Below are 20,842 nucleotides of genomic sequence, written 5' to 3'. Positions count from 1 at the left end.
CAAAAAGCAACAGACTTTTTTGTTTTGTTTTACTGTCATTTGTCTGCCTTTTTAAATTTAATTTTTAAAAATTATTGGTTTTTTAGTTCCATTCAGCATATGAAAGTATATATAAGCGTATGTATGTCCAGTTTTGGTCTGTTAAAGTATGCAACGCATATGTAATCTTGCTGCATAGTGAGAATTAAGAATGTGTCCTTAGCGTACCTGGTGCTTGCGTTCTGTCTCTAAAAGGCAGTCAGATCCCATGGATGATTCAGATTTTCATAGTAATGCATTGTATTGCCTAATACTTCTTCATTTTTTTCTTTAATTTTTTTTCCATTGGGTTATTTTTCTTTTTTTGCCTGAGTTCAGTAATTTGAGAGAGAAAAATTGTGACATCTCTCTGGTAGCAGCCTAACATTTTTTTCCCCTCAGAAGTGTTGTTCTCTTGTAAAGATTCTTAAAGTATGGTTTAGCACATTTAAAATAATTGTAGGCATGAAAGTTTTTGTTCCTAAATGCAAAGACTTGTGTTTTCCTGTAGGTGGCTGTATATTAACCCTTTACACTGACTATACCAGTAAGTAAAAATTCTGCTTTAATGTTCTTGTTGGAGGTAAACTCTGATAGGCAGCTTATCCCCATGCAGCCACATGCTTAATTCCATGCAGCAGGACAGGGGAGAGAATCAGAAGGGTAAAAAAAGGGAAAAGTCAGGAGCTGAGACATAGATATTTTAAGAGGGAAACCAAAAGCTGCATACACGCAAGCAAAGAGCCCCAGCTCCATAGTGGTAGGTGAAACCATGGTGAAATGAAGGCAAAGGGCTTTCCAGTAGGACTTGTGATTTCCTTGACATTTCAGTGGCTTGTTGTGTCTTTGTTAGCTGAGTAAAGGTTATAACTGTTTTCTTACTACTGATAGATGCAGATTTGAAATTATATGAATGACATTGTGTACTGTCCTGCTTTACTAAGAGAAAATAATTTTTCTATGTAGAGTTGAATTATTCTCTTGCTCAGAAGAAACTTACAATGGATGAAATGATTAGGGAGACACAGTAGAGAAGAAGGAAATCTTTAGTCAGAATATTAGTATTACTAATGTGTTTGTGGACATGGACTTTGTTTGCTGAACAAGCTTGTTGGAAAAGATCAGATAAGCTTTTTTTCATTCCCTCCAAACACAGAATTTTTAATGGATGAGTTGGAGACAGCCCAGAGCATAACAGTGCAGGAAGTTTTTTGCATTATAGAAGGAAGAGCTAAATTGGTATGACAGGGAATAATAATCGTAAACCAAAAAGTTTTTAGAGCATGCTGAAAAGATTACAAAATTAAAAGAAAAGGCAGCCTTGTAAAAAATCCCTGCTTTCTTCAGTTCAGTAATTTTTAATATCTGATGTGATGTATCTGTTGATACTTAACCACAAGAAGAAACAGTGTAATGCAGTATTTAAGTGTTAATATAATGGCCTCAATCACTTTGCTTTTACAAGACACAATTTTGCTGAAAGAGTTTTGAAAAGATAAAGATTTTTACTTGTTTTACTCTTTTTTTTTTTCTTATGTTTTACTTACACACTGTTCCACTAGCAAAATACAGTATTATTCAAAAATTAGATTTTGTAAGTAAATTTTCAGCGTTTTTTTTTTTTTTTGCTTGTAAATGTGTGAACTCAAATTTGAGCAGATTTTGAATTTAAGGAGTTCTGCATGTCTCCTGTACGATCCATGCAGCCAATCTTTAGAGTTTTTATGTTGAGTTCTGGGTCCAGAAATGCTGTAAGATGAGTAATTTGCTTTCATGAGGACTTTGAATAAATATAACTTTTTGCTTGCTGTTCCTCCTCAGGTTTCCTTTCCTCTGGGGGAGGGAGGATAGAACCAGAAACATCGCTGCTTGCCTGGCCCACAAAAGCTTGAGGTCTTAGTTAGGATTTTGAATAGGTTTGCCAATATATTCAGACATTTGGCATGTGATCATCAGGAACCTGTGCCAGTACCCTTATACTCTTTCTGCAAGTGAATTTCTGTGTGCCAAAGAGCAAGCAGGTGGCAACAGGGATTATTTACTGACTGTGCTGTAAATCAATTGTCTATGAGCAAAATTCAACAAAATTGATAGAACTTCTGTTGGGTGATATTTTAGAAGAACAGAAAACCAATTTTTAAAATAATATTTGTCAGTAAAGTATTTTTTCCATTTCAAAGGTGTTTTTTTTTTGTTTAAATTGCTTCCTCCAGAAATGTAAGGCATTTGTTTTCAAGCTATGACCAGACAAGACATACAGTGACAGAGCAGAGAAAGCTGGCAATTAGAAAAGCTAAGTGAGTTCTGTATCTTTGCATGGAAACTAAGGTAAGGAAGGAGGTAGTTAAGAGTTTGTGACTGTCCCAAGGTTTCAGAATAAGGAACTACACTAATTCCTGTGTTAACTACTCCTGGAAGTAGGCGTACAGTCCTACAGTGAATCAGTGAATGCAGTGCTCAGAGGAGAAGTAGGAAGAGCTTGCACACATTTCAAATTGTTTAATTTTCTTCTGGATAGTAGCAGCTGGTTGTCCTGAACTATTATTCTGAGAGGAGAAAAAGAACGAAGAGGAGGATGGAAAACGAACAGTGTCTGCATTATCCTGAACACAGGTGTCTTGGAAAGGATGGTGCAATGTGGTGAGGGTGTGATGTACCTTCTGTCAGAGGAAGTGGTGAGTTGGGTGGGGGAATAGGCCCAGTAATGTTCAGAGTGATGTTCTACCAGTTTTAACAGCTAGGAATACAGTATGTCATCAGCAAGTAAATTGAGATTGTCTACAATTTGTGCAATTTATTTAATCAGATTTATAGAATTTATACCTAGTATTAGAAGTTCTCATGCTAGGTAACTATTTATTGAATCATAGAATCACTTAATTTGGAAAAGAGCTTTAGGATCATGTATTACAACCATTAACCTAATGCTGGCAAGTCCACCACTAAACCGTACTCCTTAGTGCCACATCCACATATCCTTAGATACCTCCAAGAATGATGACTCCATCTCTTCCTTGGCCAGCCTGTTCCAAATCTTGAGAACCCTTTTGGTGAAGAAATTTTTCCTAATATCCAATCTAAAGCACCCTTGGTGAACTTGAGGCTGTTTCCTCTTGTCCTGACACTTACTGCCTGAGTGAAGAGACTAACACCCACCTCACTAACTTCCTTTCAGGTCGTTGGAGAGAAACTAAGGAACTTGGAAGATTCCTGTCCTACTTAACTGTGGTTTGTTTTCATGCTTTGATCTGGTTTTCGTTTTTCGCCAAAATGTGTAATTGAAATTTGGTGTAAAAATGGGAAATCTCTGTCTTGTATGGGAACTGGCATTTAAATAACATACATTACAGTACATTTAAGTAACTTAGCTCAGCATTTGGCTCTAAATTTTTCCTTGTTATTTCAACTGACTTAGATTTAGATTAATTTACCCATTGAAAGAGCAAATTAAAAAGAAATGTCCTGAACCAGATATAGCTAAATAATACTTAAATTTCTGGATAGAAGACATTTAATCTATATACAGACCTGAGTTCCTTCATCATGAACATTCAGCAGTGGCTCTGTGAATTGATGAGGTAATAACTTCAACCAAAGTTCTGCTTTGCTTTAATCCTTATAAAGAGAAACTGCTTACTAATAATTTTTTTTTCCCAGAAGACTTTTCATGACAGTTACTGAATGTTTGTTATACATGTTTAGATGTTTTGACCCCAAGCCTATACTGTAACTCAGACTCTCTGAGAACTAGGTATAGAAATGCAAATGTCAAAGTTGCCCATCAAGCCTCTGAATTGTGGCTTTTGTTTTTCAGCAAGAAATTAATTTAGACTTCTGTTTGCTTGTTTCTTTTTTCTTTAAATAGCCCACTCTTTACCCATATTTGATGTGTTTGAACTGCAAAAATCTTTATGAACAGGTATTTTCATGCACGTTTTAAATTGAACAGCTGCAAAAGCAGAACAGCTGAAAAGTGGAAATGTCAGTAATAAATAATTTTCTGAGTATTTTTGTTGGTCTTAGTTGGAGTTTACATATAAATGTAAACTGGGAAAATGGCTCTATGGGCCAAGAAAAATGGATCTATGAACCCAAGACACTGCATGACTGTTCTGGGAGAAATTTGAGGACATCAGAATATCTGCTGCACACAAGAAAGCACAGATGAGATGCTCTTTTCACTTGGACTGCTGAGATTCAAAGTAATTCATCCCAGAAAAGATAATTGCTGAACTATCAAGTAACAGCTTTATCTCTTTTTAAAATCCCAGTGTTATATAAGAGGAGAGAGAGCCCTATGTCTTGAAGAGCTGTTATCAATAGACAGCTATTGTTAAGCATAGCCTTCAATTTTATTTTTCTCTTGTCTGCATCAGCAATTTTAGAAATGAGACTGTTGACACCTGTGTGAAGACAAGTTTGTAGTATGTGTTCTACAACCTCTAGGCCTGTTGAGCTACTAGAAGCCTTTTGTGTTTAGTTAATTTTGCTCAAACCTCTAAGTGCTGCTTCTGACTCAACAGCTGTCAGTGAAGGTGTCTACTCTCACTACAGCCTAACCTACAGGCCATACTAAACCTTTAGGCCAAGGATTGCCTTGGAGCAACTTACTCTATATGCAGCTAAAATAAAAGCAAATATATTCAGAGGAATTGCCTCAATCCTGTATGGATCAGAGCATTTGTAAACTAGGGAAAGCAATTTTAAACTTGTTAGATTTTTTTTCCCCAAAATTTTATACTTTTGGGCTCAGATTTATAGGATGCTGCTTGCTCAGACTGTCCGAAAGATCTTACCAGCAAGCAATGAATGAAGAATTTAAAACTTAAGTTCTTTCAAAAGTAAATATCTCTCAGCAATAAATAACTCATAACAGCAATAAATAACTCATAACAGCATAAATAACTCAATACAGCAATTCTCCTAACTATTTATAAGCACAGGTCTGATCAATGGTTACTGTCATTTTCTGCTAAATGTGTAAAATGTCTGCCTTTTGTTTTTGCTCAATTTCAACTCTTTTGTTCCTTTTTTTTTTTTAAATCAATCTACAGCAGCCACTGTGTGCTGATTTTGACTATCCTAATCTACACAATTCTTCAAGGAAAAATAAGACACTAGACCACAGCAATTATCTAATCCTTTAAGAATGATTGCTAGGTAGTAGTGAGGAACCTGCAGTTCTGGGATTAATTGCATGCTGAGCATGGAATATTGGTAGCAAATAAACTGCAGAAACTTTCCAAGACTGTCTGTAGCATTACTGATACTACTGATTGTTTATTTTTCAGTGAACCTTTTTTTTTGTACGCTGAAGACTTTTTCCTTAAGGTAGTTGAGTAATCAGTGAAATAAACAGGGGGTAGTACTAAAGGGCTGTAGGAAGTGGCTTCAGATTATTTTTTTTTTTCACTTTTTGGGGGAAATGGAATTGCATGTAAAGTCTGCCTGGGTTTACCATCAGTTATTTTGGGTGTCTGTGACGACAACAAGAGCGTCTGTATTGCATAGGTCCAGTCCGGGTCCAGTCAGTACTGTACTCCTACTGTTAAATTCCCTGACTGAACAGAGGTGGGAGGCAGTTCTGCTTCAGAAGTAACTTTGGAAGTGGCTTCCTTTCAGCTGTCAAAATGTAATGGAGCTTCTACATGCTCATATTTGGTGTTCAGGTGGATTGAGAGGCTTCAACCCATAGTTCTGGACTGGCCATGAACATTGAGATGACAAGCACTTCTGCATATGTGTGGGTCTGTTTGTTTATCTGTTTGCTTAACTGATTTAAAAATCTAGACTTCATATTTATACTCAATGGTGAGAAAGTCTGGCTAGCTACTGATGCTTCATCAGCAATGAATTACAATTTAAAGGTTAAATACGAGTATGGTTGCTTTTAGCCGATTGATTTAAGTGTCTCGTATAATTTTTGTTCAGATTTTGAAGTGCTTGCCTGAGCAAGCAACCTATCATAAGCCTTATTACAGAGCTGAGGTTATTTCTGATTAGACCAGTATGTTTCTGAAATTGCAGTAACAGAGAAGCCGCTCTGAATCTATATCCAGATGTAACAAGGTTTTTGATAGCAGGATTTTTTTTTTTTTTGTCTTAAGCATTTACTTGTAAAATGAGCAGTTACTGGCACATACTGCCGAAGATCAGTCAATACCAATTATTTGTATTCTTTTAGAATTTTGTGGGAAAAAATTGTATGTCATGTAGTGATGAGATAATGTCATCTACGTGTTCAAATCCTGTGCCAAATACCTTATAATACAGCATAAAAATACAGCATAGTAGATATATATGGATTTGAATGATACCTAAATAAATAGGGAAGTGGGACTGTGAAAAACAGAAAACCCTATTGCCCCAGTAATCTCTTGAGGGTTTTATTCTTAAAATATTTATCTTTCACAAAACTATTGACATAAAATACTATCATTTTTCGAAGTTGTCACTTCTGTTTCTTGATCTTTATTTTTCCTCATTTCATTTGCTGAAGTGGTTAAGTAGGGTAGAATGTTGCTTTCTTCTTACTGGGTTTTTGTAACTTGTTTCTGTCATATTAGGTTCTACAATTCATAAATAGCATTAGCTAAAGTTTTCAGCCTTATTAAACCTCTTTAGGTTTAGAAGAGATGAATTTTATATCTAAGAAAATGCTAACAATTTATGTTTCAAGTGTACATTTTCAAAGTCTACCAGTTCAGATGTTTAGGTGTCAATTAAACCACTTCTTTGCTGGCTATTTTATTCCTCATCTGTTGAAAAAAAGTTCTGATTGACAGTTGTATTTTATTTGTACCCCTGACTGTTCTTATTTCTGTTTACTTAAACTCTAATGCTGATTTGTAGTAATAAAAATCCTTAATTGGTGATGTTTGGAAGTAGTGATCTTTTAGTCGCCATTGAGGAAGTGATTGCACTTTCTGAAATATTTTTCACCTTTTGGATTTCCAGTGTAGTATTTGGAATCAAAGTTTTCTTCAAAATACCTCTGTATGCCAGCTTAAGTATCTGTAACAGTCTGTTTTGGCACTCCCCTTTTTAGCCTGCCCATCTCTCTTCTCTCAGACAATGTCAAAACAATAACCAGGACAGTAGTTTTGGGTGAGAATAGGATGTAATATTTGGAGCAAGTCTCAAACATGAGTCCAGCATGATGTGCACAAATAAGAGTGAATGTTCCCTTCGGTCTTCTCTAAAAACATTAAAGTTTGGCAGTTTGGAATTGGGGTGTTTGATTTACTGCTCCCTGTTAAGCAGAATTGAACTGCCATTAGTAAAAGCAGAGCCCAAGTATATATATAGTTTTGATTTTTACAATTCTGTTAAAATTGTATTTTTACTAAGTAAGTTGGTATAAATAAATAAGGTTATGGCTTGTATTCATTAAATGTGGAGGTTTGGCCTATGCTGAACTTAATATAAAAATCGCCCAAATTTTAAAAAGGTTTTTGAATACCATATGCTATGTTGGTTTTCCATAGTAGCAGTTCTGAAGTTTTAGACAGGACAGTTTGGAGAGATTTGGTGTATTAAACATTTGAGGTTGAAGATGCAGATTTGCATCAGACAGTTCAGGAAGAAAAGTATAAATCTTTAATAGTGTTTCCAAATCTTTAGTACCTCAGATGTCCTTAAGCACATTTTAGGTGACTCTTTAATGTGAAAAATCACAGTCTTGTTTGTAGTCAAGTCTAGCCTTTCTAGGAGAGAAAGGAGCATTAATTTTTTTTTTATAGTGGCAGCCTTAGTGGTTTATGCATTTAAAATGCTGAGTTATTTTGAATTTAAATAGAAACTGATAATAGAAACACATAACATTTCTGAAATTTTGCTGAGTATTCATTATACTTTTCTCCTGTAGCTTATTTTGTTCCTTCTTGCATGGAAACTGTTCAATACCAGTACATCTGGTTTTAATTAGGTCTCATATTTCATCTTGTTCTGGTCACTAGCTTGGGATGACTGAAGATGTAAGGTATGTGTGAGAAATTTCACTAAGTAGGTATATTTTTGCTTTCCTCTCACATAAGTATAAATGAGTACCGTACTGGGAGTAATATGTTAATTTTTTCCTAAAATAACAGGTTCTATACCAAGTACACCTATTATTTGCAAACTTTATAGACCCATGTCTGCACACACAAATCATATTACCTCTTAAAGACAGAGAATTGTAGCAGAAAACTTCAATGTATTTGTCATGGCTAATAGGTTCTTTTTAATTTGTGCAGTGTTTCTAATTTCTTTTCAGATACAATGAGAAATTATTATTTCATAAGCAAAATATAAATTTTAAGTTACAGTGAAAATATTTTTTTTCATATATAATTTTCAACCTTTGCTTTTTTTCCTTCTTTTTCTAGGAAATAGTTATACTGATTTTACTGCTTTTGATACAAGAGAGGGCAGTGACTCCATATGTGTCATTATTTCTGCAGAATTCCTTCATTGGCTTTTCCATGTGACATAATGTTAGTTACTGACAATTAAAGAGCAGTAGCATTGATGCAGTTTTGCATCCATGGCTATATATCAGTGACCTACTTTAGTTGTAACTACCACATTCCTTTTCTGCTTGTCCCAAAGACCAAGTAAAGGAGAGACAGTCAGGTTCCATGTACTCTAACCAGTCTTACTGTTTTTACAGTTGAGTTAGATGTGCATATAGGCATGCATCTGTTTTGAGCGTGCTTACATGCCGTACACAAAGTATTTGCAAGTGCTCATAAGTACTTCGAATAATTCCTCAGAGTCTTGGAAACAAAATATTTTATGCTGTTTGCAAAACCTTAATGGTGTAGAATTAGTTCTCCAATTCTTAAGTAATTGTAGAGCCTTTGTTCTTTTAGTTTTAGACTGTGTTACATGGTGTTTATGTGAAATAGCATCTTCTCCTTAAACTCAATTTACCATCCTGGTAGCAAGCTCATTCATGTTTTAGGAATAACATACTCTGATTTTAGTACCTGTGCTGGAATCTTGTAAGTGTTGCACCACTGCTTCTAGCTGAGGCGGCGTTTAGACAGGTACATGAAGATAAAAAATACCTTTAAATAGAAAAAGTCCACCTCAAGTTGGTTTTTGCCCTGCTGGCTGGCCTTAGCCAAAGCAACCAGTCTTTTAATAGGATCAAATTTATGTAGTTTGTCTATGGAATTTGCTGTTTTTTCAGCAGCTGCTTCTGCCAAAAAAACGGCCAATGCTTTCAAATTTGGACATAAAAATTAGGTATGCAAAGCAGTATTATGACTCATAATAGCTAATGGCATTGTTAAACAACTATTTTTGAAATCATTGGACAGAATTATTCTTTGACATAATATCAGTGAGTTGCTTGGTAGCACAGCATGTACTTGGTGCTCAGTTTTTCTGTGTTCTTTCCTGACCCACCAGGCATGGATGTCTGGTTTAGGGAAGGCTTAACTCTGCACCTTCTCTCCCATTATTTATATGCAGCTGAAGTAGTTTACATTCAGTGGGAATCAGTTTTATTCCAGTTGGTTGCCACACTTTTTACCCCTTTACATGTTTGGTCTGACCTTGGTTTTTTGCTACTTGTGCTGGTACATGCTACCCAATAGTTGTTTTTCTCCTGGGTTATTCCAGAATTACAGAAAGGTTCTCACTTATCTGCAGTGGGAGTTTCGTTGCCACAATGTGTCAGGTGTTACTGTAATTCCTCTAACATTTTTTTCAATCAAAATATTGTATGATGTCTACTCACTTTTTAAAGATTGTATTGTGTTGAATTTCAGTCTCAGAAAGTGGCAAGTCTGTATGAATTGAATAAGATCAAATATGATTTTTGGGTTTTATAGTTTTAGCTTCTTAATCAGAATTGAGAAATTTCTAAAAATAAAATGAGTTTGAGCATTTTCTGCATATCTTTTAAAAAGGAATAAACTCAATTGATAGGTCGCTTAGATTAATGTAAGAATTTTGGGTGTTGAGATTTCTGCTCTGAGGTAGAATGCATGTTAGACAAGAGACTACTGATTTTGTTTTGCAAGGGAAAACTATGTACTTCTAGAATTAAAAAGAGGTATCAGTAGCACTACAGGAAGATACTGTCTCTGAAATATAAAGGAATAATTTCTTTTTGTATTCTACAGAATGTTTATAATGGATTCCAAAACCCAAACATCATGAGATACTTTGTCGTTGCACACACTAAGATACAGAACATTGTGTTGCCTGTGAAACTTCAGGGTAAAGCTTACATTCTCTTCCTTAGTGAGATTGGAACCTCTTCAGACAAAATAACTACTTGGAGAAAGTGCTAGACTACTGTTTTATTCCCAGCACCTGATTGTTCCTGTAGGATCATGTTTCATGCTGGACTTGAATATTGTGGTAAAGTTGCTTTATAAGTTTAAAGACTAATTTGTGAAAGGGTGTAGAAGTGAAGAATGTATGTCTTGTAGGAGCAAGCTGTATTAATCAATAATTAATAATCATTAATAATCAAACTAATCAATGTAATTAATCACTTGCCTTTGTGTCCTTAAGTCATGCCACTCTGTACCACCCAGGTCACATTATCAAAGTGTGTGGGGATTACCTTGTTGAAGACTGCAGTACATATAGCAAGCTCATAGTACTGTTGTCTTGGTGCAAACTGCATTTGAAGTTCACATCTAAGCATTTTGTCCTCTTCACAGAAAATAATACACCCAGCTTGTTATGATCCCTAAATATTGTAATGAGGTGTTATCTTGCAATGGGTTTTTGGAAATCTGTGCTGCAGGAGGCAGCTCTAAAGAAACTTTCAGAACCATCAATTTTGAGAAAATGTCTTCCTTCCTTTGGTTTTTCAGTATGAGGAAGATTAGTTTTCTGGATTTGTTGATAATATAGTAGTTAACCTCACATCTTTTCTAAGGATTATTTCTAACAGTGAGTATTCATATTATTCACCATTAAATGAGATAATAGATCACGGATTGGGGAAGATGTTTAAAATCTCTTGTTTCTGGAATAAAAAATTGTAGAAGAATTGCATAAAATTATTTTTGTTTGGGTGTGTTTAAGCTTTTAGCTGATGGAGGTAAAAGCTTAAGCTTTAACTTTTAGGCTCTTAGCATATCATTAGTGCTATGTAGACAGCAAAAACGCTCACCTCTGAGACTTTTTTCTTTCACCTTCTTGTTTGCTCTCACACTAAACTTGTGTTTAGCAGCGATTTAGATTTAAATTGTCATGCTTTATGGCAGATAGCTTTGTAGCGCATTTTAGCAGCTCAGATCAGTACTTCCGTTATTGTGTACTGGTGTGACCACAAATGTCTCTTGTGCACCTGCAACTTCTGGCATGACCAGTGGTAATTCACTAGAACCATGCAGCTTCTTTCCAGGTTAATTTTTCAACTCCTGCATTTATACTAATTTGTCCTGTGTTGTATTTGGAATCTGAATTAATCTGCTTTGTATGGTGTTTTAAAACGGGAATGTTTGCTGCTTGGCCATATGTGGTATAAGAGATGGCAGTGAAATGTGGTGCTTGCAGTCATGCTCCTCAAACTGCTCCTTATTCCTTGTGGCATGCTTCAGTTTTAAGAATACTGTTTTTTTCTCCCTTCATGTGGCTGTTTAGTTGATATTGTAGCAGTCCATGGGTTAAAATTGAACTGTCAGAAAAGTTCAATTCAGTCACACTATCATGTAATCAATGCCAGTGAACCAGCCGGAAGCAAAGAGTTCAGAGTTTATCTGAGTGTTAAAATTTGAAACGAATTTTCCATGGTTCATCTCCAGAAAATGTGAATAAAGAAAAAGACTTTTATGTCAGCATAAATAGCTTTAGTAACTTTTAGATACTTGGCCTATGTTCTTCACAGTGGAGATTAGTAGTTTGGTGATGCTTTTGATATGCAGTAAAGTTTTGATGTTACATGGTTTGATTTCTTCCAATTTGTGCAAGTATTTCTGCAGAAATTTACTATAACTGTTATTTTCCTAGAAATTAATGTCTCTAGGTATTAAAACTGTGAATTGTTTTGAAGCTAGCTTCTAGTTTAACTTTTGTATGTTAGTTTCAGTTTGGGATTTTTTTAGTATAATTCTTTTTGACTGAAAAAGTTGTTAGCACCTGCATGCAACTGTGAAAATACTGTCTTTAGAAGAAAGTTATTAGAGAATAAGCTCTTCAAAAAGCAAACTGTTCTCTAAGCATCAGAGCTGATGAAACCTACTTTCTGCTAGATTTATGCACTTCATCTTTCTCCTCCTTCCCTCTGCAGTGCCTCCCCTGTCTTCTACCTCTTTTGCTGGCCATGCAGCTGCACATGCCATGGCTGGGGTTGGAGCTGTGTACTGATTGACTGCTACCTTTTGGAGTGGTTAAGATGTGAGTCTTAATACCTGCATTTTCTACATAGCAGATATGGATTTGGGTGTCTTCCACCAGCAGCTGGTTGTTTTGGGGTGGGATTACGTTGGGTCTTGAATAAATTTGGTCTTGAGTCTGTTTTCAAATTTGATCAAAACTAGTCAGTAGATTTCAAAAGCAACCAGCTGAGGGGAGTAATCAAGAACTTCTGTTAGAAGCAGTATAGTGAATTCTTGATAAATTGTTCTTGGGCAGAGGAATTGTAGAAGAGTTTTTGCTTCACAGTACTTTCTTTCCATTCTTTTTCCTCCTCTAGTTTGCCTGTGTGTTTTCACTTGTAATTTAACTTGGCTTTCTGTCCTCTGTATTCTGTGTGGCCCCCAAACTGACATGGAAGTACACATGCTCCAGTTTAAAGATCATAGTGCTAGACCACTGAATGCAGCTGCAGCCTAAAAGCTGGCACATGAGCACTGTACTGGGAAATGCCATAGGAATAGAAAATTCTGGAAGCTGCTTTCATCTAGAGGTTGGAGCAGATGACCTCTTGAAGTCCCTTCCAATCTCGGATATCTTGTGACCCTCTGATTCTTTTCCTTCTTAGAACATGTAGATCCAAATTTCACCAAACTCTCTGCTTTCATACATCACTAATACCTCCTGTTGACTAGTGCACCTTTCTCTTACTGAACTTTTCAGGGAAGGATTTTTTATTTTCTTTTTACCTTGTTTTAAGGCCTTTTCATTGCTTAACTGACAGTTCAGTTTTTCTGAGTTTGTGGCCTTGAAACAGAAAGTCTTGATACATTTAGAGTGAATGCTGAGAAACTTAATATATCTTATTTGAAAATACTCTTGTCATCTTTTCTTTAAAATGTTATATTTTCACTTTTGAGATTTTCAGCCATACAGAAATTTGACTTCAACAAAATGAAAAATAAAATAAATAATACACTGGAGGAACACTTATATTCTAGGTTGTTTATAGGTTGGCAAAATGTACATTCTTGCTAGAAATTAATGAAAGCCTACTTGACAGTGCATACAAAGCAAAAACCAGCTTGCTTCTTCTGGAAACAAATAATGTGGAGGATAGATGTGTGATGTGAATATTGTTCAGTAGACCGTAGACATGCATGTCTGAAGGAGATTAGGTTAATTTCTGAACCTTTGCAGTTGAGCAGAAGTACTGTCTAGTCCCTTGGATAAAACCTGTGATAGGAGACTAATTAGCTAAAAGATAACTTTTTACATGAACAGTGGTAGATATGATCACAATTTTCATTAAAATGTAACTACATGCTATAAAAATGTGAGTTCAGAATTTGGTTTGAATTTAAATGCCTCGTGTATATTCACTGGTCCATTACCTATTAAGAACGAATTTTATGGAGGCAAACAGTCTGATTGCACTGTTTTGACTTCTTAGATGTATGAATTGTTTCAAGGATTGTATGAGCTACATCTTAAATTAAGATGTCAATTTGAACTATAGTTTTTTAACTGCTATTTTTGTATGGGAAATAGTTTTATCTTTTTTGCAATGTTTATGAAAAGTTTAAAATGTCAAATGGATGTTCTATTTGTGTGGCTGCCATTGCATTGGCAGATTTTCTCCTCTGCTAAAGAACTCAAAATGTAGCATATTTGAAAGACTTCCAGAGCTGTACTGGTTGCTGTGCTTTACTGTGCAACATAAGAATTAATCCAAGTTAAACAATTTAGTTGAGTACAAGTATAGTTTCCTGGAGTAGAAGAATTGCAGCTAAGCCAGTGGCATCACTGGACTGGGAGAGCAATGCAGTGGTATAGCAGATGTCCAGATATGGTGCAAGGTGCTTTTGATTATGCATGAGGAAAACATCCTTTTGAAGATACTAAAAGCAAAGTTACGATAGGCAGAAAAGCATAGAAATATTTCTGGGAAACGAGCTTAGGAGAGAAAATGGAAGAGATTTTGATGGTATGTACTGTAAAGGTGTTTCCCATGCTGTAATTGAGTGAAATGTCTTTGAGGTGTTAAACTCAAGCCTGTTGTTTATGATGTAATACATGGTCATTTCTTTTTCAGATCGAGTCCAGTTACCCAGGAATATGATTGAAAACAGTATGTTTGAGGAAGAGCCCGATGTGGTTGACTTGGCAAAAGAGCCTTGTTTACATCCACTGGAACCTGATGAAGTGGAATATGAACCAAAAAGCTCCCGCCTCTTGGTCCGTGGCCTTGGAGAGCATGAAATGGATGATGATGAAGAGGATTATGAATCATCAGCAAAATTGTTGGGGATGTCCTTTATGAATAGAAGCTCGGGTCTGCAGAATAGCATGCCTGTATATAGGCAAAATCCAAATGGATCATGCACAGTGCCCTCTGCGAGGACCATGGTGGTTTGCACAGTTGTTTTTGTGATTGCATTTTCATTAATAATAGTGATTTATCTTCTTCCCAAGTGTACGTTTACCAAAGAAGGCTGCCATAAAAAAAATCGTACAATGGAACTAATATACCCTTTGGCAACCAATGGAAAACTGTTTCCATGGGCAAAAATTAGACTTCCTGGTGATGTTGTACCACTGCACTATGATCTTGTCTTGCAGCCAAATTTAACTACTCTGAAATTTTCAGGCTCTGTAAAAATAGTGGTCAACATCCTTCATGTAACTCAGAAGATTGTACTTCATAGCTCAGGCCTTAATATCACCAAGGCAACAATTTCTTCATCACATGGGCATCAAGCAAAGCCAGTTGAATTCCTGGAATATCCATTGCATGACCAGATTGCACTCGTGGCTCCGGAGGCTCTCCTTGTAGGACAGAATTATACTGTCAACATGGAATATTCATCTAATTTATCAGACACCTACTATGGCTTTTACAAAATTTCTTATGAGGATGAGAACTCTAAGCAAAGGTATGGCTACTAAAATAACTTCCTGTTCTGTCACTTCTAGACTGTGCTTTGATAACAGAAGTGAAAATGTTGGTTTTTTAAAATTGGACATTTATGCAACTTACTCTTGTTGAGAAAAATCAGTCTTTAATCTCTTGATGAATCTACCTGAAAAATGTCTTTCATGGGTGAGTTCCTTAAGTCAGGGCAGCCTCTCCGACAGTGAACTGTACTTCAGTGTGTAGGTTGTACTTCAAATGGGCCTTATGCTGGTCATATACTTAAGAGTGTTCATGCCTTTGTGGACAAGTAACTATCCATACAAGTCTTCTAGAAAAAGTGTGGTGCAACAAAAAAGAGGAAAATCTGTGTGGATCAGCTAAGCAATTTACTGCAAGCATTAAAACATGCATTCCCATGAAGTAAGCGGACATAAGAGTGCAGTGTGTTTAAAAGGCAAAAATCACCTAAATGACTGAAACTCAGTGAATTTTTTTCCTCTTCTGATGTAGCTGCAGCTTTCTTTTCTTTTTGTATTTACGTTAGTAGAAAGAGAATGCATAATTGTCCACAGAGAAAAAATATGATCTTTGAGTAGTTTTTTGAGGTTTTGTCCCCCTTCAGTCCAGTGCTGCCTGCTTTTGTTCAGGAGCAGGATGTAACACATGTTTTAACCTGCATGTTTTTCAGTAAATCCTTTTCAGATAACTCTTCAGTGATTTCGTAATGTCTGTTGTCTTGCCTGCCTCTTCTTTTTGCAGGGGCATTGTCTCTGTCTGCCTATTGTCTGTAGTTTTACAAATGCAGACTGTTCTGATAACCTCTGTTGTTACTGCAGCAATATAAAAATGTATTTTCTTTAGTTTAGTTTTACTTTCTTTTTAATATTTTTAATATTGTCACAAAAATACAAAATTAGCAAATGGCAAAATAACTCAACTTACTGCCAAAAGAACAAAAAAAGAAAAAACCTGTGCCTTATTTATATTTTTGTGCAGAATTGTTCTTTATTCCTTGTTTTTCTTCTGCACAGTCGTGGGGTGAAACTGCATAAATTTGTCAGGGGGAAGAAAAGAGTATGAAGTTGAAAGTAGGCTAGCAGTTTAGTCTTGTGAGATGTCAGCACTGTGCCTTCTCAGAAAAGCTGTATATCCAAAAATGTTTGAATCATGGTGCAGAACAAATAAACTCTCTAAACACTTGCGGGTAGCTGGATAGTAGGTTAAAAAATGCAAGGGGAAAAAAAAGTACAATATGTAACATCTTCTTTGTTTAGTTCCCGTAAATACTTCAATTAGTAGACTTGTTGAACTCTGTGCTGTCTTGCAGGTGCAGAAGTCAGAGATGTTCTCCATCAAAGCCATGTGCTAGTTAGTATAAAAGTAATTGAGAAGGAACACAGACTCCTGAGAATTCTTCTTGTGATATGAATAGCTGTTGGATTATAAACAAGACCGTACATGAACTTGGACAGAATCCATCAACTAGCCAGCTCAGGGAGCAGGCATACAGTTTGATGAACTGTGGGAACATCTGCAGGAAATGGCCTAGCAATTAGATGGAAAAAGCTTCCTTGCAGATCTACTGCAGAGGTTTCCAAACTCTTATTTAGTAGGCATGCTCGTTAATTTAATTTTTCAATCTTCTTTTTGTTCCCTCTCTTTGGAAACTGGCGCTGGCTTATATTTTGATGATTGTTTTGTGTGTTATTCCAGGTGCATTATTCTTTGTTCAGAAAGCAAAAAATAGCAAGAAGGTTACTCCTCAAATAAGTATACATTACTGGGTTTTAGAGAAAAAAACTGTGAACGAAACATCTGACTGGCCCACCCTTGTCACCTACTGTTCAAAAAATCCATTCTCATAACAAGCTCTTTAGAACATTTAGGAGGGAAATGACTGTTCTATCCTAAATAAATTGATATTTATGCTTTTAATAATTCTTACTTTGTTCTTCTTCACTCTTCCCATTAGGTGGTTTGCAGCAACTCAGTTTGAACCTCTGGCAGCAAGGTCTGCTTTTCCATGCTTTGATGAACCAGCACTTAAAGCTACTTTTTTAATCAAGATCAAAAGGGAAGAGAAACTTTCCACTCTATCAAATATGCCAAAGGTACTTGCTTTTGTGGGGGAGTTTTAGTAGAGCTGCTGCCTAGGTAATCTGTTTCAGTGATTTTGATTGTGTTTTTATTGCATTAATGTCCAGGGGATTGACCTGAGTGGTTAAGCTATAAACTATATGACCTTATCAACTGTTTTGTTCTCAAAGGCTTGAACTTTTAGGAAAAACAACTGTTCAATGCATTGCACAGTGTAGGATGTTACTGATAGACAGTTGAATGACTGAATGATTCCTGTTGAAATTAAATGAATCATTATTTTGCAAAGGTTATGTTGTTGATGACATTGGTCTCAAGAGCCCTTAAGGTTTGCTTTCAAGTTTTCTGTGTTAGCTGCTGCTGCACATTGCAGAGTACTGGAGTATTCAGCAGTAGTTTGTGTAACTAGCACCAGTCTTTGTGAAAGATAGGCCTGATCTTGAAGGATGTGCTTCTGTGGCTAATTGAGGGAAGGTATAAGTATGACTACGGATATAGTCAGCTCCAGAACATGAATGAGGGATCTGACATTCCTTGAACTAGAATTTTTCAGACAAAATCTTGTAAGAGCATTTCTGAGTTTTGTGGTGATGTTTTATGCCATAATGCCTTTGGACAAATCTTTATGGAGGCCTAATTAGTTCAGACAAATGAGAAAGACTAATGTTACCTAGTCTGTGTCTGAACTAGGTACTCTCTCATCAAAACATTAACACTATTTATCACCCAGCAGAAACTCAATACTGACAGTAATGAGGAAATTACACCTTTGGTGTTGCTGGTACATTTATGTACACTGTGCAGCTTGAGTTCCAGAAAGTTGTCTAAAGCTCAGGTGCTAATGCAGATGCCTTGTTTTTGAAAATGAAGCTTATAATTGCAACCTTATAAAATAGTATCTATCCACAGTGTATGAACATTTATTTGGATGAGTAGTGATTCTTAGCAATTACAAGAAGAAATAGACTCTGGTGGACAACTCTTCTGTTTATTGTAAACAAGAAAGGGTGCTCACTCACTCTCCTCTGCTAGGAGCTGGGCAAGTGGCTAAGGCATCTTTCAGCAGCTTCCCAATTTCTACATGTGCAGGTAGTAAATGATGGTTTAGTACTACTACATACACTCACAATTAGCTCTGTTGGTCAGAGCAAGGTGCTGATAATGCCAGGGTTTTGGGTTAGAGCCTCACATGGGCCATTCACTTAGACTTGGATTCCATGGTCCTTGGAGGTTCCGTCCAACTCAAGAGTATTTTGTGATGTGTGCAGCAGACATTGCTGAAATAATCATCTATGACAACATGAGCAAAAGATCTCAGGACTAGGCCTTGTCAGCTAGTGTGTACATTACTAACTTGGCAATATATAGTGTCTGACATGGACTAAGGCTAGAAATAAACTGTGTATTTTGGACCTGTAGAGCTACCTTTTGTGGTTTTGTTTGTCCTGTTTGTTGGTTTGTTTTTTTTTTTTTTTGTTTGTTTGTTTGTTTCTGTTATGAAGATAGCTACTTTTTAAACCAGTTTATCTGCAGCTGCAGCATATTTCCTTAAATAGACTGTCACCTCCTTATAAAACAAAACCTGTAGTAAAGGCAGAAATTTGTGAATTCCCTGGAGGAATTCAAAGATGGCATTCTATTCATGTGTCATGGTCAGATTGAATTATTACAGTGGTTATATCTTCAGGTTTAAAAATCCATTTCTCTTTACTGCTGATAGTTACATTTCAGTGACAGTTAAATGTCAAAACGTTGTTTGGTTTAAAATGATCTTGTCTAAAACTAAGGTTATTGTTGGTTTTTAAATGTTTGTGGGTTCTGAAAACAAAATAATACATGAAGCTTCAGAATTTATGAACTGCCATCTCTCTCCAGACTTGGCAGTATTCTGTGCTATAATGGTTTTAAACATTTTGCTTTATTCTTTTCGTATTTTATGTTTGTGAAGGAATACATACAAAAGTACTTTAAGGCATATAGCATGCTTTCCTAGGACTAGTATTAAAGCAAACTGCACAAAAAGTAACTTGAGGTACAGTACAGTATCTTACTTCTGTATGGTGTATTACTGTGTGCTCAGAAAACTGAGTAGCTACTTTTGTCAGTGTGGATTTAAGACGGGCATGTTTTTGCTTTGAAGTAAGTGAAATCTTGGGTTTTCCTCAGTTTTTAAAATGCATTCTCTTTTGATTTGTAGAAGTGCAATCTGAGGAATATTTTGTTCAGTTTTAAAATAGTGTGTCTGGTTATCTGGTTTTGCTGAGAGTTACGGAAAGAGACAAATATTTAACTCATGTAACACCAGTATTTTTAGAAGGCTATGCTGAACTGTGTCTCTGGTCTAGCCTAACACTCCCTTGAATTAATGCTGATCTATATGTTGACTTTGGATTATACTGAGACTTCAAATGCAAACCAAATTAGACTAGTTGCTTCAACAAGAGTAGTTGTTTGGTAATACTACATAATAAAACCTGACAAATAATTTTGTGTGTATAAGCATACATGTTTCACGTTTTCTTAAGTTTGTTGCATTGTTGTGTCATCAATCCCACTGAAATATAACAAAAATATAAATATATTATGTAAGCTTGCCTATAAACTTTTTGTAGCATGAAATAATTATTTAACATTGATTTATTTTATATCTTAGTGTTCTTTTATCTGCATTAATAGTACTTCATTTCCCCTGCAGAAAGCCACAACACCTGTGACAAATGGAATTGTTCAGGATGAGTTTTTTGTGAGTTTGAAGATGAGTACCTATCTAGTAGCTTTTGTTGTTGCAGACTTGAAAAACATCAGCCAGATAGCTAACGGGACTCTGGTATGTGTTTTTAAGTTCTTCTTCATTCTTCCCAAGCTGGCCAGGCTGCTAAAGAAAACAAAAAGATCTCCAAACCAACAAGAAAACTGTCTCTTTAAAATTTATTTATCTTCTTAATTACATTATACTCATTATAGCTAGGGGACAAAAGCAATATGCTATAAAGTGGACTGAGGTGATACCAGACTGAATATACTTTTACAGCTAGGGACTCTGCATCAGGTCTTGTTAACAGTGGAGATTTACAAAATGTAAAATTCCTAAGAGCTTTCAGAGCTGGAAGCTTTGAAGTCTTCACTGCTTCATCTGTGAACAGTAATGTCATGCAAACCAGGAGTTGTACTGAGGATGCAAAGAAATGTGGCAAGTTTCAAGGAACACCTACATGTGGTTTCAAGCAGTGCGACAAAAATTTTCTGAAGCTGCCAAGATAACATACCTAGAAAACTCATTACAGTAAATGCTCTATAGTAATGCAAATTTAGGCTGACTTTAAATAATTTATCACTTAAATTTAGTCACTTAAATACAATTATTTAATTTTGTTTTTCCAAAGGTTCCAAACATCAAACAGTGGGTCTTCTGCTTGAGCTTTGTCCTTTGCAAGGGTATGGCCTGTTTCTACAATATGTGCAGTTAGAGAAACTAAAAAAATAAACGTGGTAATATTAGTA

The 20,842-nt window shown here is 35.8% G+C and overlaps 1 protein-coding gene across 1 annotated transcript in view; it reads left to right on the top strand.

Annotated features, from left to right (window-relative positions):
- Window positions 1-20,842, top strand: part of LNPEP (leucyl and cystinyl aminopeptidase) — a 56,045-nt gene that overhangs the window by 8,582 nt on the left and 26,621 nt on the right. Inside the window, exons 2-4 of the mRNA XM_062513332.1 lie at window positions 14,423-15,263; window positions 17,217-17,355; window positions 20,037-20,168. Coding sequence (XP_062369316.1) covers window positions 14,423-15,263; window positions 17,217-17,355; window positions 20,037-20,168 — 1,112 coding nt within the window. The remainder of the gene's footprint in view (window positions 1-14,422; window positions 15,264-17,216; window positions 17,356-20,036; window positions 20,169-20,842) is intronic.

This window comes from Cinclus cinclus, chromosome Z, assembly GCF_963662255.1.
Source record: "Cinclus cinclus chromosome Z, bCinCin1.1, whole genome shotgun sequence".
In the NCBI taxonomy this organism is placed as follows: Eukaryota; Metazoa; Chordata; class Aves; order Passeriformes; family Cinclidae; genus Cinclus; species Cinclus cinclus.
This window is presented reverse-complemented; position numbering and strand designations above follow the sequence as displayed.